The sequence below is a fragment of the Synchiropus splendidus genome, chromosome 11 (genome assembly GCF_027744825.2).
Source record: "Synchiropus splendidus isolate RoL2022-P1 chromosome 11, RoL_Sspl_1.0, whole genome shotgun sequence".
NCBI classification, from domain to species: Eukaryota; Metazoa; Chordata; class Actinopteri; order Syngnathiformes; family Callionymidae; genus Synchiropus; species Synchiropus splendidus.
Genome location: NC_071344.1, coordinates 21586412 through 21602403, shown reverse-complemented (window position 1 = coordinate 21602403; position 15992 = coordinate 21586412). Strand labels below are relative to the sequence as shown.

The 15992-nt window shown below is 40.6% G+C and overlaps 1 protein-coding gene across 4 annotated transcripts; it reads right to left on the bottom strand.

The window, feature by feature from the left end:
- Positions 1-701: 701 nt before the first annotated feature.
- hars (histidyl-tRNA synthetase) lies at positions 702-15631 on the bottom strand. 4 transcript variants are annotated; one of them, XM_053879551.1, is made up of 14 exons: positions 14968-15630; positions 13814-14104; positions 13660-13743; positions 11474-11593; positions 11304-11399; positions 10663-10788; positions 10159-10266; positions 5358-5456; positions 5191-5284; positions 4101-4228; positions 3726-3995; positions 3531-3647; positions 2561-2707; positions 702-1087 (listed from the first exon to the last, which is right to left on the bottom strand). In XM_053879551.1, exons 2-14 carry the CDS (start codon positions 13928-13930, stop codon positions 1028-1030), a joined length of 1566 nt encoding a protein of 521 aa, XP_053735526.1. In that variant the 5' UTR covers positions 13931-14104; positions 14968-15630; the 3' UTR covers positions 702-1027. The 4 variants fall into 4 exon arrangements, with proteins under 4 accessions (XP_053735526.1, XP_053735528.1, XP_053735529.1 ...); XM_053879553.1 differs by lacking the exon at positions 13814-14104 and having other exon boundaries at positions 14968-15631; XM_053879554.1 differs by lacking the exon at positions 13814-14104 and having other exon boundaries at positions 13660-13739.
- Between the last annotated feature and the right edge of the window lie 361 nt (positions 15632-15992).

Genomic DNA, 15992 nt, shown 5'->3' with positions numbered 1-15992 from the left:
CTAAGAAGCACTTTGCCTCCTGGTCTAACCCTTGTGGGCCCTGCCCGTCCACTGAGTAAGAACAATGCACCAGCTCCTTGTTATTCTACAGTATTTCAGCTCAGCCAGGGCTGGGCGGGATGGGTAGAGGTGTTGCATACATTTTTAGGTTTACATTAGATGACCCTGTGTTTAGACTTTAGTATGCAGTCCTCAGAAACAACATAGTTCACAGAGGCAAAGACTGACATAGGTCGCCTGTTTTTTCTTTTTTGTCTATCTTGCCAGCCTGTAGTCAGTATCAAACACAGTGGTGCTTTAAATGTATAGATCATGTGCTACCAAGTTATCAAGTGCCTTACAATATTGGTTGTGTTTGTGCATCACATTTGATCTACATCTTGACCGGTTGAAGACATTTCCTGACGTCACTTGCATGAGAAGTAACGGACATGTCACCACTCATCAATATTCTGCTGTGCAGTTACACTTATGTGGAAGAACATGCAGTATTACATATGCAGTATGTTGCTTCATTTTGATGAAATACAAAGCCACCTTCATGTGGAATACATTTATAGTTAATCAGTTTCCATATATTTCCGAGTTGCAGAAAGATCTCTAAATGTATAAAAGAGTGAGAATGTGATTAGTTCAGACACTGCAAAATTAAGACAACTACTTATGTGACAGATATTTCAAACTCACATAAATCCACATAGCAGCGGGGAGTCATGTTTATTAAGCAGGAAGTCAAACATCATTTATACAAGTGAAGATGAGCTTGAACAAGAAAAGCTTTGTTATGATCAAGTTATTGATGGTCATGGCTGAGACCAAAATCCTCAAAAATACAAGACTTACTGTCACACATTAGACTGAAGACATGCCCAGACATAATAAATTAGGCTGGTCTAGGTGGCACAAGCTCCTGCACCTTAATGTTCTAGCATGCACAGATGAGTCGGCTTGATGTCGAATGAAGTGACCGGACATTGGTCTCAGATTAACATTTTTGGATGGTGGTTGAACAGTAGAGCAGAGATACTTAGGCGTCCAAGGTTCTTCTCTGGATCTCAGCAATAAGATCGCCTCTGGAGATATCCATCTGGGAGAAGATAAAAAAAATCATTCACCCACGCCAACCCACAAAGAAAATCATCAAACTGAAGTCTGCACACCCGTTAAGTAGTAAATCTATATCTTACAGTATATCCCAACCACTGGCAACAAAAAAATGATACGGTTCAAATGTCCAAGTCAAACCCAGTTAGCCATTGAATCTAGGGATGTACCGATCCTGATCCTGGTATAGTGTATCGACCGACTCAGCCGCTTAAAGAGGGATCTGGCATCTGGGGAAAATTGTGATCTGGGAGCCAATAACTGGCTGTACATCCGACTCAATAAACACAAATATTAACATAAATATTAATTAATGACCAATTAATATCAACAAAATTATTAATTAATGACCAGTGTTATCCCACAATATGGAAAGATGTGCAATACTTAAACACTGGTATCGGATCGGTATCGGTCAATACTCAAAGCTTAGGAGTCGGTATCGGGACCATTAAAATTTGATGGATTGAATTTAAAAAAACTGAATTGAATCGCCAGCTCTCCATTCACACCTGAGAGATTGTAACACAAGTCACAGGCACTGGGGAGGGAAAATGGCTAATTGGGCAGAATTTGCACATTTTCACTTAGGTATATATATATATATATATACTCACTTGTGTTTCCAGCAGATATCAATGGCTCGGGGTTAGTACCGTTTTACCCATGTCAAATTCAAGAACTATTCCATCACTTCCAAGGTGTATTTTCATTATTTTTCTAGAATGCAAAATTATTTCTGGAAAAAAATCTTTTACACTAATGCTTATCTTGTTCTCACTTTCTCCACCAGACCAGTGGTCTCCACAGACACTCGCGGTGCAACGAGTGTCTGTTTCCTGTGCTCACCCAGGGTGCTGAGTGGACTTTGCTTTTACAAGTTAGAATTCTTATACAAACTGTTGGTGCTATTTTTAGTGTGGTGGAAAAATATTTTCACAATTCTCTCTCCTAAAAGGTCAGAAAACCTATTTTCTGATCTACTTGATCTAATAAAACAAACACTGATCCAGAAACTCAGAGTCGATCAGTGTCATTATCAAAAGTTTCCTGTATTAAAAATACGTTTGAACCAAAGACTACCAAACTCTCCGCAACTGTCACACACGCGTCAAGCGGCGTGCTGTGCTCTCCAGCACCATGCCGTCATGGTCTCGTCATATTTGAGGATGCAAGTCCAATGAAATCGGTGTGCCATGTGTTCATTGAATTCATCATGAGATGCAAAATTGTCATAGTGGGAATTGCCCATCCCAAGTTGTCAGTGCTGACTGTTCCATTGTGATGATCTGCAGATCATTGTTGCAAAGAATGTATTATTTTTGAGCAAAGATTCATTAACATGTTGACCAGTTTATTTCCAAGCAGGTTTTTGCAGGTTGTTCTACCTACCACAGCCAGCAGTTTGAACACAGGTTAGTCAGTGAATGTACACATATGTGCTATAATACAGTACCTCCTCTCTGGTGGCCACCACACGTAGTTTAACCACTCCGTCTCTCAGCTCCTGCTCTCCCAGTATGGCGACCAGGGGGATGCCAGCCTCCTCACAGTGCTGCAGCTGACTTAGTAGTTTAGGGTTCTTCTTATACATGACTTCAGCCTGGATACAGACAAATTTTAATCACAGTCTCATCCATCATGAAGGCTATGCAGATTAAGCAATTCACCATGGCAAGACGTGAAAGAGTAGTCTACCCTACTACTCCTCGCCAGCTCCTGGCAAGTTTGGTTTAATGTTTGTTGTTGGTCCAGTCACTGATGCAGAGGTTCGCTGATCGTCCTGCTTCGTCATACCCAAAAGTTTCTACTCACTCTTGGGAAAACCAACTCAGGCTTTTCACTAAACCATCATTTGTAAACAGGACCCTTCACCACAATTTAATCAAATTATAATGTCTTCATCAACAAGTTCAGAGTTTAACGGTCCTCACAAGGACCTGTTTTTCCAGGAATTGGTCCTCACAACAATCGATACACCAATCCCAAACACACACAAATGCGTTTGTGTCACTATTTGCCAGGACCACTCTTTAACATAAAGCCTACCCTAACCTCCCACCCTAATCCTAAGGATCTAAAACAGATGCCTGACCTTAACCTTGAGTCTTAACTTAAAAACAAATATAATAACAGTTATTTTTACATTTTAATCCTCACAGAGCAAAGATCTGAGGTTGGCCCGAAACTGCAACCTTCATGCTGTGAGGTTACCACTACCCCTGGCTCTGCTTTCTTTTCTAGATAAAAATGTCCAAAAGTAGTTTTGTTTCCATAGTTTTCCATTCCATTCCTTTAAGACGTTGGTTGGGAGAAAAACCCTGAAGTGAACAATTACTCTATTCACAAATTGTTGCCACCCGATTAAGAGATCCACTTATCTGTTGACGGAAAAATTAAAAGCGAATAGTATCAGAGTCACAGACCTTGATGCCAGCCTTCCAAAGCTCAGTGACGAGCTTGAGCCTCTCCTCCAGCAGGTTTTTCTGCGCAGATGCCACCATGACCTGCACCTCTGTGGTGCGAATCTTCTGGGCAGATGTCTGCACAAATCAGAAGAGTAACCATCATGTCACCGAAGAGTTATACAGAGGATGTTGCAAAAACACCATCACACGCACCTCAGCCTTCTGCTCCATGATAGAGAAAATCCTCTCGATGCCGATGCTGACACCCACACATGGTACTTTCCTGCCCTTGGGGTCAAACATACCCACTAAGCCATCATAACGCCCCCCACCAGCCACACTGCCAACGCTGACACACTCATCACCAGCGCCATTTTGAGCATCAGTGGTAACCACTGGCACACCTCCCTGACCTAGGACAGCCTCATAAATGATTCCTGTGTAGTAGTCCAGGCCTCGAGCCAGACTTAGGTCGAACACCACCTGGACAATGACAGCTTAATCAAACAATTGGAAAGGCAGACAGACAGATACAGATGATGTTATCCTAATTAGGAACTTGAATGAATACATAAATCAGCATCTCACCTTATCTGTCACCTGGAAGACTTGCAGGTAACTGAAGAGCAGCTTGATGTCGGACAGACCATCACAGGCCAGCTTACTCTTCAGCATTTTGGGGTCCTGTATTAGCCGTTCTGCTAGCTCCATTCCACCTATAAATGTTTAGCATTTACAGTGCATATAATATTAGATGATTTTGCACTGTAGGAACTGTGTTACATGTTGATATGGACAGAAGAGAGGAACTGCTGACATCCACACCACATTACAGTAACACTTAGACACACACGACAAAGCACTGAGCGAGGAGTGGGGATGGGTACCGAATTCAGTACCTTTATTGGTACCGACCGAATTCCGTTGAGTACAGATTCACATAAGTGGAAATGCTCTAGATTTTGGCGCATCAACTCATTTCTCTGACTACGAGGGAGCAGAGGAGTGCGTGATTTTCACAGTCGTAGTGACTTTGCAGCCGCAGCGCTTGTACATATCACAGTTTGCAGCCATTTAGCACGTTAGCATTTAGCAGCGTAACTTTTTACGAACTTTCTGATGCAAGGGAATCTTAGTTGTTGGTATGTGCAGTATACACTATATTACAGTATATTCTATATTATAACGTATTTGCTCACCCATCCAAATGATCACAATCAGGTGTCCAAATCACTTGGCCTGGCCACAGGTGTATAACATCAAGCACCTAGGCATGCAGACTGTTTTGACAAACATTTGTGAGAGAATGGGCTGCTCTCAGCTCAATGAATTCCAGCGAAGGATAGGATGCCACCTGTGCAACTAATTTAGTTGTGAAATTTCCTGTCGCCTAAATATTCCACAGTCAACTGTCAGCTTTATTATAGGACAATGGAAGAGTTTGGGAACAACAGCAACTCAGCCAAGAAGTGGTAGGCCATGTAAACTGATGGAGAGGGGTCAGCGGATGCTGAGGTGCATAGTAAAATTTGGTTCCTCATGTGTTCATACAAAAATCACAGCCACTTTATGAACAGCGCGTGCATGTGAAGATTCTCAGCAAATATTTGTATGACCTCACACACTTTACTCTCAACAGAAATCAAAAAAGTTTGAAATTTCAACACCAGAATCTCACCCTGCATACTGACATATTCTCCAATTTGGTCTGCCGCCTCCTGCGCCAAGCCTTTCTCGTTCACCATCTCCCTCTTTACTTCTTCCCAGGGCATCTGGTTACAGCAGGAAAGGCTCATTCAAAGTGTAACAAGAACTTCACAAAAACACAGGACTGGCTGGTCACACCTTATCCAGTTTGTCCACTGTTGAACAGATGGTGCGGAACTTGTCGTCTGGAACACCACACACTGCAAACATCCCATCTAGGATGCGTCTGTCATTCACCTGGAACAATCAGACAGATACAATATTATTACTCTCATCAACAGAACAACAATTCTGGCACCATGATATTACTGGCAGAAAGTATGAAACATGTAAATGAAGTGTTTAACTGGCATAGTTGTGTAGTGCAGGGGGTCATTGCATCAGGTATTTTAGACTTGGAGGTACGAAGTATCATAATCACCAACAAAAGGCAGTGATCGGCAGGTACCAATCATGTTCTTTTTCCACAGATATTGGCCAGTAAAGGTTGGTGCCCAATTGAACGGAGCACCAGTAGTTGTCATTCCTAGTAGCAACAACTGAAGCAGGAGCTGACGTGTGAGTCGAAGAAAAGGGGTATGCATAATGAAAGGACCTTCTGCACTGCACAACTTTTGAGATCATGACTGTCTGTGGTGCCTCGAAGCTTGCCGTACTCATGCGGCAAAGCATGATACATACCATCCATCACATTGAGTTATCGTCAGTGTCACCTGAGTTCATAAAAAAATATAAAGTGCTTGAAATCAGCACTTTAGAACCGACAAATTGCAATTCTTTTGTCAGTTGGTGGGAGCCATATTAAATAACCATTATGTATTGTCAGGGATTCATTTATGATCCATTTATATGATTTGTTTAAATAGGCAATGTGTTTACAACCCTTTCAAATACAAAGGTGATTATGCAGATATATTTCAGATTAGCTTAACTTGATTTCCTACCTTTGAATACCATTTACTTTACAAATGTTTATACATATATATTTGTGTGTTTGTCTTTATTCACAGATTGCTGAGAAATGGCTGCTCCAGTGATGCTTCAGTAGAAGACTACTTCAGGCTGGAAATTAGGGATGACCAGTTTGTTAAAAAAAAAAAAATTCTGAACAGATTTCAGTGTCAGAAATCCGGGACAGAAGTACCATCAGGGGCTTTTCACACTGCGGACTCGAGAAAAGGTGTGTTCGGCTCATAAGTCCAACGTGAATACAAGCGAACCAGGTTTTGGCCGCAGGTTCTAAAAATAATCAGTATTTCCTTCATCAAGTCGCCTGCCCCACTTTGCTAGCTTTCAAGTGAAAGAGCGGATCTTGTCTGTAACTTGAAGCTGTAGATTTTGTTCATTTAGCTTTCCAAATATGTCACTCAGCAAGAAGAAGTTCTCACCATGAATTTTTTCTGCAACTTGATGCTTGTGCTCCTGCTCCAAAAACATTCTTATCTGCCCTTTCTGGACAAGACATTTCCTCGTGACAGTCACTTTTATTCACTGTGAAACAGCACAGCTTGTTGTTCAGCCACCATCTCCTCACAGTAAGCAGAGAAGACACTTGCTTTTCGCCGTCTAGTCTTAATAACATTGACAACACCTACAACGTCACTCATGATTTCACTTAATCCAGAGGCAAGAATCAGAATCAGATTTATTGCCATGGTCAGTGGGGATCCCGCCATCTAGGAAAGTGCTTTGGATAATGTGCAGTCCAAAACATAGGACCTATAGGACATATAGGTCATGAAAAGGTGGTAGTCTGCAACCTCAGATCTCAGCAGAATGCACAAGACACCAGCCGGTCCACCTCCCTCCTGTAGGACGACTCATCTCGATCTGAGATGAACCAGATGATGGTGATGTCATCCGCAATCTTGATCAGCTTCACTGACTGGTGGCTGGAGGTGCAGCAATTGGTGCCTTGATGTCAGAGCTTCTCTGTGTATAACACAGTGTGTCCACTCAACTAAGGATGTCCCGATCCGATCATCAGTTTCGGCATCGGCTGCTGATTCTGCTATTTTTGGATGATCGTTGAGCATCGGATTTAGTAACATAATCCGACCAAAGCATTTTCACTGGCCATCCCTACACTCAACATGGTGATGAGTGCCTTCTTGATAAGTGCCCAAAGTCATTTTTTCATCCCTGCCATGATATGTGCACCATCAATGTAAGCACCAATGCAGTTCTCATACTTTAGTCCATTCTCAGTCAGAAAGCAGTCCAGCTATTTGAATAGTTTTTCAGCTGCGGTTCTGTCCCTGACATATTTACAAAAAGCACGCACAGGGAGTTTGTCATGTCAAAATGTACAAAAGCAATGAACAAACAGTCTTTGTTGCTGCCAGTTGCTTCATCAAACTGTAAGGTAATGTTGTTTTTGAGTCTCACTGCTAGTTGTTCTTTGAGATTGTTAGCAATGTAATTTATACATCTGGCGACAGCGTCATTGGACAGAGAGACAGTTATTTTTGCAGCGATTGTGTCGTCCAGCATGACAGAGACCATGTCTAATGCAACAAGCAGTATCAGCTCCTCTGCTATGGAGCGGGTTTTTTTTTGCACTGAGCAATTTGGTATGCCACCTTATATGATGCTAACAGTGCACGCTGGTTTACTGAAATAGCACTTACAATGCCGGATGATTGTTGGCAATATTCGGCACGTTTTCACTGAAAAACTCTAGCGGCTTATCAGTGTGATTGGGTGTCATGTCTTTAAGTGACGGCTTAACTTATTTGACTTCATGCTGTCTGCTGCCAGCATTTTAGACGCCTTTCTTTTCGTCCCTGTCAAAAAGATTTTGTCTTGATCTTGTCTTGTTTGGTGCAAAAATACCGTACGCCCAGTGCGCACTTTGAAAATGAGAGCGTCACTGCCACCCACTGAGTAGATGTGCAATTACACTTTATTCTAGGATGGCAAAAATGTATGTATGTAATGTATGTTCCCTGAAGTCACATGCACCCCCTCAGTCACATGCACCCCCTCCGCCCCCGGGCACTGCTCATTTGAGAGGGACTACCCTCGAAACACATTTTTCCTTCCATTCCTTTTTAACTCAATCTGGTGCTTATTTCACATCTCTGTACAAATGTGTTATTTAAAATGTCAATGTAATTATTGAATTTCTCACAAATTAAATTGATTATGGCTGGGCCACAGAAATTATATTTATGATAGGAATAGTATATTGATTTTATCTTCTTTCTGTCACAAATGTAGATGTTGACAGCACAGAAGTTGCAATGAGGAATAAAACATTTAGAATATTCATTCTCAAGGAAGGTGCGGTGCCAGATTGGAACAAGATGACATGTGAATTCTTCTGAAGCTTGTTCAAGTTCTTGATTGATCTGAAATGTTCCACTTGCTCCGGCAATTTTGTTCGCTCTTGTTTAGGCTCTTCACCTCAGCTACCCTACTGAGCTAAAATACAAATTTGAAGCACATAATGCATTTTAAAATGTGAGAAATATGAGTGAATGTGGGGAAGGCACAGTTTGCTTGTTTCCATACGTGGAAGCTTCTTTTGAATTTTCAGTAAGCCTTTGTTTATTTGTCTTTTCTGTGAAAAGGATTGTTCCAACAAATTCAGTTTGATTTATTATCTATGTAAGGTACATAAGCCCCACATTTCTAAATAAAATAAATAAATAAATATAAAAACTGTACATATGTTTTCTGAATAACTTAATCCAACTTGGTTCGGCGTAATTGGCAGAATCTATTCATGTAACATAATTTTAGAATTAGTTGTTAAAACCCAATTGAATAAAGTAGCTTGCTTCTATCATTCAAGTTAGAATTAGTAACAACACCGCTAATATATTATAATATTTTGGTCACTCAAAAAAAAAAAAAGTTTAGGTTCAAGTCAACAAATTTTACTTGGGTGGAAATACTTTCCATATTTTTATTATGTTCACTGATAGCATAACAGCATAATAAATAAAAAAGGTAATAAAAAAGTAATTCTTATTCGCATGGAAATACTACCATATTTTTATAGCATTCACGGAGCTAATTATTTTTTGAGTGTAACATCACAATGAATAATGCTATTCTTGTTCGCAAAAACAACCATATGACTCCTATGTAATTCAAGTCCAAATGCAGTTCTGTCACTGTCAGCCAGGGAGCTCGACCGTGTGTTCACAAGGCATTATTTCCGTTTTGTGGCCACGCAGCCGAAATTCTTAACGCGCGTATGTTTGATGTGCCTCATGCTTAAGGCCGCAAATCTATGGGTTTTCCATTTATGTTCAGTGGATATGTTCCTCAAAACAATCCATAAATGTGTGAATCCACCAATGATGAAGAGCAAAGAGCTGGAAGCTAACTGTAATTGGTTTTAAAAAGAAAAGTAAACTTGAGTTTTTGATCGGCTGCTCTGTTGATCAGCAGTGATGCGTCATTCAAAGACTGAGTCCTTCTTTTTTATGGATACACAAAAGGGGCAGAAATTATAAGAATTACCTCTCTGCTTCTATTTAATCCCAGAGCTCACGATGATGAAAACGTTGTTGAATGTATGTTTGATATGGAATTGAAATATATATTCAGTCATTCTTACACTGGGCAGCTAGACAGAGAGAGACAGACCCCCAACACTGGAAAAAGTAAACCTGAACATGGCTCAGTTTGCAGTTCATAATTGAAATGTGGATGGATGACAAGACTGGAAACATTAGAAACATAAGTCTTGTTAAAATGGCTGAGATCTAATTATTTACTCACTATGTTTACAAACATTTCTGTTTGATATTTTGTAAACTTGCCTCTTTTAGGCAAAATGCAGATACAAGCTGCAAACTCCTTTCAAAGTGAACCAAATAATCATCTTAATTCTCTTTACTTTTAGTTAGTTTAGGTAGCAGGGCAAACAATAGACCTGCATACACATGAACATGAATTGTGCAACAAAACCGCTCAGTCTCACCTTGATGCGAAAGTCGCCAAGGTCCAACTCGCTGAGGATTTCGTAGACAATTCTTAGACATTCGGCATCAGCAATCATAGCATCATACTGACCAGCAATATCAAAATCCTGAAACACACAAAACGAGCAATAAGTTTACATTCTTTTAGTAGCATTCTATGGCCAAAAACCATCCTGAAAGCAATGTGAAGTACACGCAAACAGATATACTGTATAACATCCCCGCCTTCAACCATGAATGAATACCTTTCCTGTCACTCACAATGACTGCCATTTTCAATTCCGTTATTCATTTGCAGACTTGCTGTAAACAATGGACTACTACAGGACAATGGACACTACTGTCCCTAATGAATTAGACGCAAAATTCTTATTGTGTTTTGCACTTTTCTAACATAAATGATAAATGAATATTTTCTGTCCTTGAGAGTGAAGCAATGCTTTCAGTATCATTTAGACATGTGTCTGATGCCAGAAGCGCACAAAAGAAAAAACACTACTCACACACTGATAAAACTCCCGGTAGCGTCCACGGGTCATGGCTGGGTTGTCACGTCGGTACACCTTAGCAATGTGGTAGCGCTTGATGTTGGTTATTTTGTTCATTGCTAGGTAGCGAGCAAATGGTACCTGAAATATTCAGGTTAAAGGAAAAGCACAACTCTGACATAGTTAAAAAGAAAATAATAAAAAAAGACTCAAGCAGCTAGATTCTTTTCCCAAGAATAAGTAGAAATTTATTTAAATTTGAATTTTAAAAATTTAACAAAATGATCATAAAGTGACATTCAAAAATTGCGCGATGCTGAAAAGTGGTATCTGTGTTGTGGTATTGGTGGGCATTTTATGAGTATGAACTTGAGTACTCAAACCTGGTATCAAACCGATAACCGGCTCACTGTGTATCTCTTTGGATTACTGGAATAAGGCAGAAGATACTGCTTGTTCCACCTCATTGTAACAGTCAACATTTACTGATAAACAGGTCAATCTAAGAACTGCACTGAAGAAAACGCATTTCACAGAAAAAACATGAGAAACTCATTCAACCACACTGTATAATAAGGAGGAAAACAGGCAGCACAAAGATGCCACTTACAAAACTGGCAGGAGCATCCGTGTGAAATACAGGTGTGAAAGGATACAGTCAGGTCATATCTGAGTGACAGCAACTCTCCCCCTTGATCTTTCAGGTCATAGATCAGCTTGGAGTCCTCACCATATTTTCCTGTTAAAGTTTCCTTCATATAAAAAAGAAGCCATCAAGGTCACTGAAGGTCACAGCTATCAGTCACTGTAAGTTAGCTTCTCTTACCTTCAGCTCAAAAACAGGTGTGTCGATTGTTTCAGCTCCATGGCGTTTAAAGCAACTAGTAATGGTGTTGAACACCTTCTCACGAATGGCCATCTGCTTCGGGTTGTAGTCTCTCGTTCCCTGCGCAATAACCACAAACTTGTTTAACCCTAACTGCCAGCTAGTTTGATTCATGTACAACATAACAATATCAGTTCCATATACAGTTGTGGTCAGTACTTTACATACACTTGTAAAGAACATAATGTCACGACTCTCTTGAGTTTCCAGTTATTTCTACAACCCCGCTTTTTATCTGATAGAGTGATTGAAACAGATACTTCTTAGTCACAAAAATATTCATGACGTTTGGTTCTTTTATTACTATTATGGCTTGACTGAAAATGTGACCAAATCTGCTGGGTCAAAAATATACATGCAGCAATGCAAATATTTTGTTCCATGTCCCTTTGCATCTCTCTCTGATTCAGCCATTCCATTACCACTTTTGATGTGTGTTTGGGGTCATTGTCCTCCAGATCGGCCGATCACGATTGGTGACCGATAGACTGGAGCATCACTGAATATGAGTCTTAGTTTTTATTAGACTGATAAACATCTTCTGAATGTACGACTATCATTATCCGTAGTGATCTTTCATGGAAGTGTTGTACATGTGTTTCCAATAGCATGGCCAAATAAACCTGATTCAGATAGAATTTAACAGACACATTTTTTTACTCCGATGTGAAACATTTTAGCATTAAGAAAATTTCTGAGAATAAGTGAACAGTTTACACATTTACATTAGTTTGATAAAAGATGATGTAACCCAGTGGTGAGTGGTCACTCACAGAGCTATGAGAAAATAAAAAAAAATGTTAACACCTTTCCCCCCCCCCTCACAGAATCAGCCTACTCCCTAATTGAAGTCACCACTGCTTTTTTTGAACATACCCCTTTCCGGTAATCATTCAGTTTCACAGAATCAGCAGCATGCACGGCAGGCTTGTTCGGTCTGTTGGTTTTCAATACCTTTACTATACCCTCCAGAAATATACTTGCGTGTAGAGGTCTACACTGCTCCAGCAGACCGTTTGATTTCTGCATCCGTAGAGTGGTTTGAGCACTTGAAGTTCTTACCATACACTGTCATTTTCATTTTTAAATTGTCATTTTTTTAACATTTCCATTAAGTAAATATTACAGAAGTTCAGACTCTGAACTCTGTTCCTGTGAACTTGTGATGCAGACCGCATGTATGGGGGAAATTAAGGTGCATACATTAAACAACCGCCGCTGTTTCTAGTCTTCATCAGGCTTTTTGCTAGGATTTTGAAACAACGCATCCAAAGCCATGCCCCCAGTCCATGATCCTGCCCACCGCCCATCTCCCACCAGACACATCATGTAACAACTGACTTAAAAACTTATGCACATCTATTTGTACCAAAATAGCTTTTTATAAAAAAAACAAACAAACAAACAAACATATACTTAAGTCAAACAAGAAACATTGACAGAGATCAGTAACTGTTGCCACAGTATTGAGTCGGGAGGAACAGATGCATTTCACAACCACCGGGACTTCATCAGAGCGGCAGATCTCACACATGATCAGTTGTTCAGTTGATCACGCTGAAATCGTCCGATCATGATCAGTGACCGCTGAATTGGAGCATCCCTAGCTATAATTATGGCTTTTTATATATATATTTTTGGCCCAATTCATCAAAAAATAATTGACCAATGAATCGATTTTTAAAATAACCATTAGTTGCAGTTATAGCACTTGGCAAATGCCCCACCTTGAGTGTGAGCATGAGTAATGGTTAAATTTGCGTGCTGCACACTGAATGCTAGAGACTTAACAGTCCTGTGTATCGCTTATGCGTGCACAGTGACAACGAAATCATCTCTGACAGCAAAAGAGATGAGGACAACTACATCGTACAAAGCTTTTTGAATTGATTTAATGAAAGTACAAATCAAACAGCTGTTCTATAGAGATGGCCACTTTGTGCCCAATATTGAGGGATGATAAGCAAAGAGAATTATGTAACACGTTACTTTCTGTGATGTTTCAATTGAGTTAGCAGTACCACGAACAAAACTATATTGTTCATCAGCAGTTGATGAACTAATATACAGTAGAGTAAGTAGTCATAGTAGTTGATGACCTAAAGGATAAACCAGTGAGATCTTACCTTGGCTGTTTTGAGAACAAAGTGATGCTTTCCATCTCCCAACTGAGCCTTCAGCTCGAGCAGTTTGGCCACTTCCTCATCTATCTGGAGGACACCAAGAAGGCGGTGAGAATCAAACACTAAAGTTAGGTTATTCTTCAAATAGAGGCCATACCTGATCAAATGTTCGGGCAGAAAAGGAACGCAGAGTTTTAACACAGGATACAGAACGGAGGCCCACCAGAGCAGAATAGGCACGAACACAAAACATGCCGTACATGTTCAGAGACATATGTACGACAGAGTCCCAAAAAATGTGTTCAGGAGGGCATGGTCCATTGAAAAATTGTAGAGCAAATTAAAATGTGGATGGAGGGGTCCCCGGATGATGACGGCAGTGAGGCGCAAACCAGTTTTCCACAGCCAGGCGGGAAGAATAGGAGAAAAGTGGTAAGCAACCCTAAAACTAGGCGAACAGCGGGGCATCATCATCATCACAGAGGCGGAGGACAAAAACATGAAATGGACCCAGTCAATCATGGAAGTCAGCTGATTGAAGTCCACACCTGTACATATTTACAACCAGGCAACTAATTTCAATCGAATCATTTTAATCTGACCAACTTGATGGGTTTACTTTACTGTAATTGTCCATAAACACAATTGATATACACTGACACAAACAACGATAATTTGTTAAATGCAAGTACGAAAAATAAATAATGAAAACAAAATTATTAAAAATAATAATAATAACAAAACAAGCACTTTCTACTACGTTCTGTTTTGACGACGCAGGTTCACCCAATGGCGTTATATTGCATCAGCCGTGCGTCCATGGTTAAGGGTGACGGCATGCGTTGAATTTTAGCGACATAGCTGATAATTTGTTGTAAATGCGATTTACGTCCTCAATATTTAGATTTCAGCTAAGCTAGCAAATGTACTTGTTTCAACCGCTGATTAGAGCAAGCTAACGTGCAAGCAACGTGACGGCATACGGTGTAGGTGGACAAGCGAAAGTAATACCGTATTACGTTTCTCTCTTAACCAACACCAAAACGAACGACTAACGGTGACTTTTACTGATCGCTACAATCCTTAAAGCACATTAAAATCGGTTCGAATGACATGCTAACATAAGTAAACACCACATACAATATAGATGACATAATAGCGGGCGTAAATGTCCACAATATTACCAGACAAGACATATGGATGACTGAGCAATCTTATGCTTTCATTTGAAGGTTCGCATAGGTTTCAGGTTTGTGTTAGCCGCCAGAAACACATGCATATTCCGCATGGTCTTCTGCGGATGGTACGTACCTTCTCTTTGCAGGCCTTCTCAGATTTCAACTTACGGACCACTTCGCCCTGCAGCTTAACAGCTTCCTGTATCCGAGATTCGTCTTCCATCGTGTAAGTAAGTAAGAAAACTAAGACTCCAAGTGTCAACAGTTCAATGCTATACAGGTCGAGCTTCGCCGGCGGTGTCTGATGGGGATGTGTCGTTCATGAGCGATTCAATAATGCCGTTCGTTTGAACGAGTGGCGGGGCCGACGAGTTGCATCATTTTTGAAAAGGCCACATCGGAATGGGAGCTGTGTGACTCTTAACTTTAATGAAATATTACCTGGTACTGGTCAATACGTGGGATCCCTCCGTTTCCTTGTTTAATTCGTAAAATATGGGTGCATGTATAACTCACTAACACACTTGGTGAGACTTGAGACTTGATGAGGTGGCTATATGGATAAGATATTAGACTATCAATCTAACAAAGGAGTAATTCACTGAACTAAACGAACGGTATGACTTGGAAAAGTATCCGTACCTTTTGGTGAGTGTGATTCAAGAAACTAAGTCATTATACAGATCTGATTCGCCCACCGCCTCTAAGAGCCAGGATCACTTCCGGACAGAAACTGGGTTGAGGGTGCGGGGAAACATGCTCAAGACACTCGTGTCACGGTGAACATGCGAACATGCATTGACTTATCCTCAGGTCCACAACAGGTTTGGTCAAAGTTGAGCAGCGCATGAGCTTACCAGTAAACCTCAGTTGGTAGAACTCGCGCATCCGTGTTCCTAACTTCCGGTTCCACCACCGGAATTTGCCGTGACGGACCAGATCGCGCAGTGACAGTTGTCCCGTTGTCACATTGAGTCCGTCGCTGCATAAATCTGAAGTGCTCACTCCTGCTCCCTTTAAATCTATGTGAAATAAATGTAAGGAGAAATGTTTCCCATACACTATGTAAGGTATCGGACGTAATACATTGAGCAGATCGAATGTATTGGAGGAGCTTGAAGTGATTATTGATTCAGTAATACCCTGGATAAAAAAATA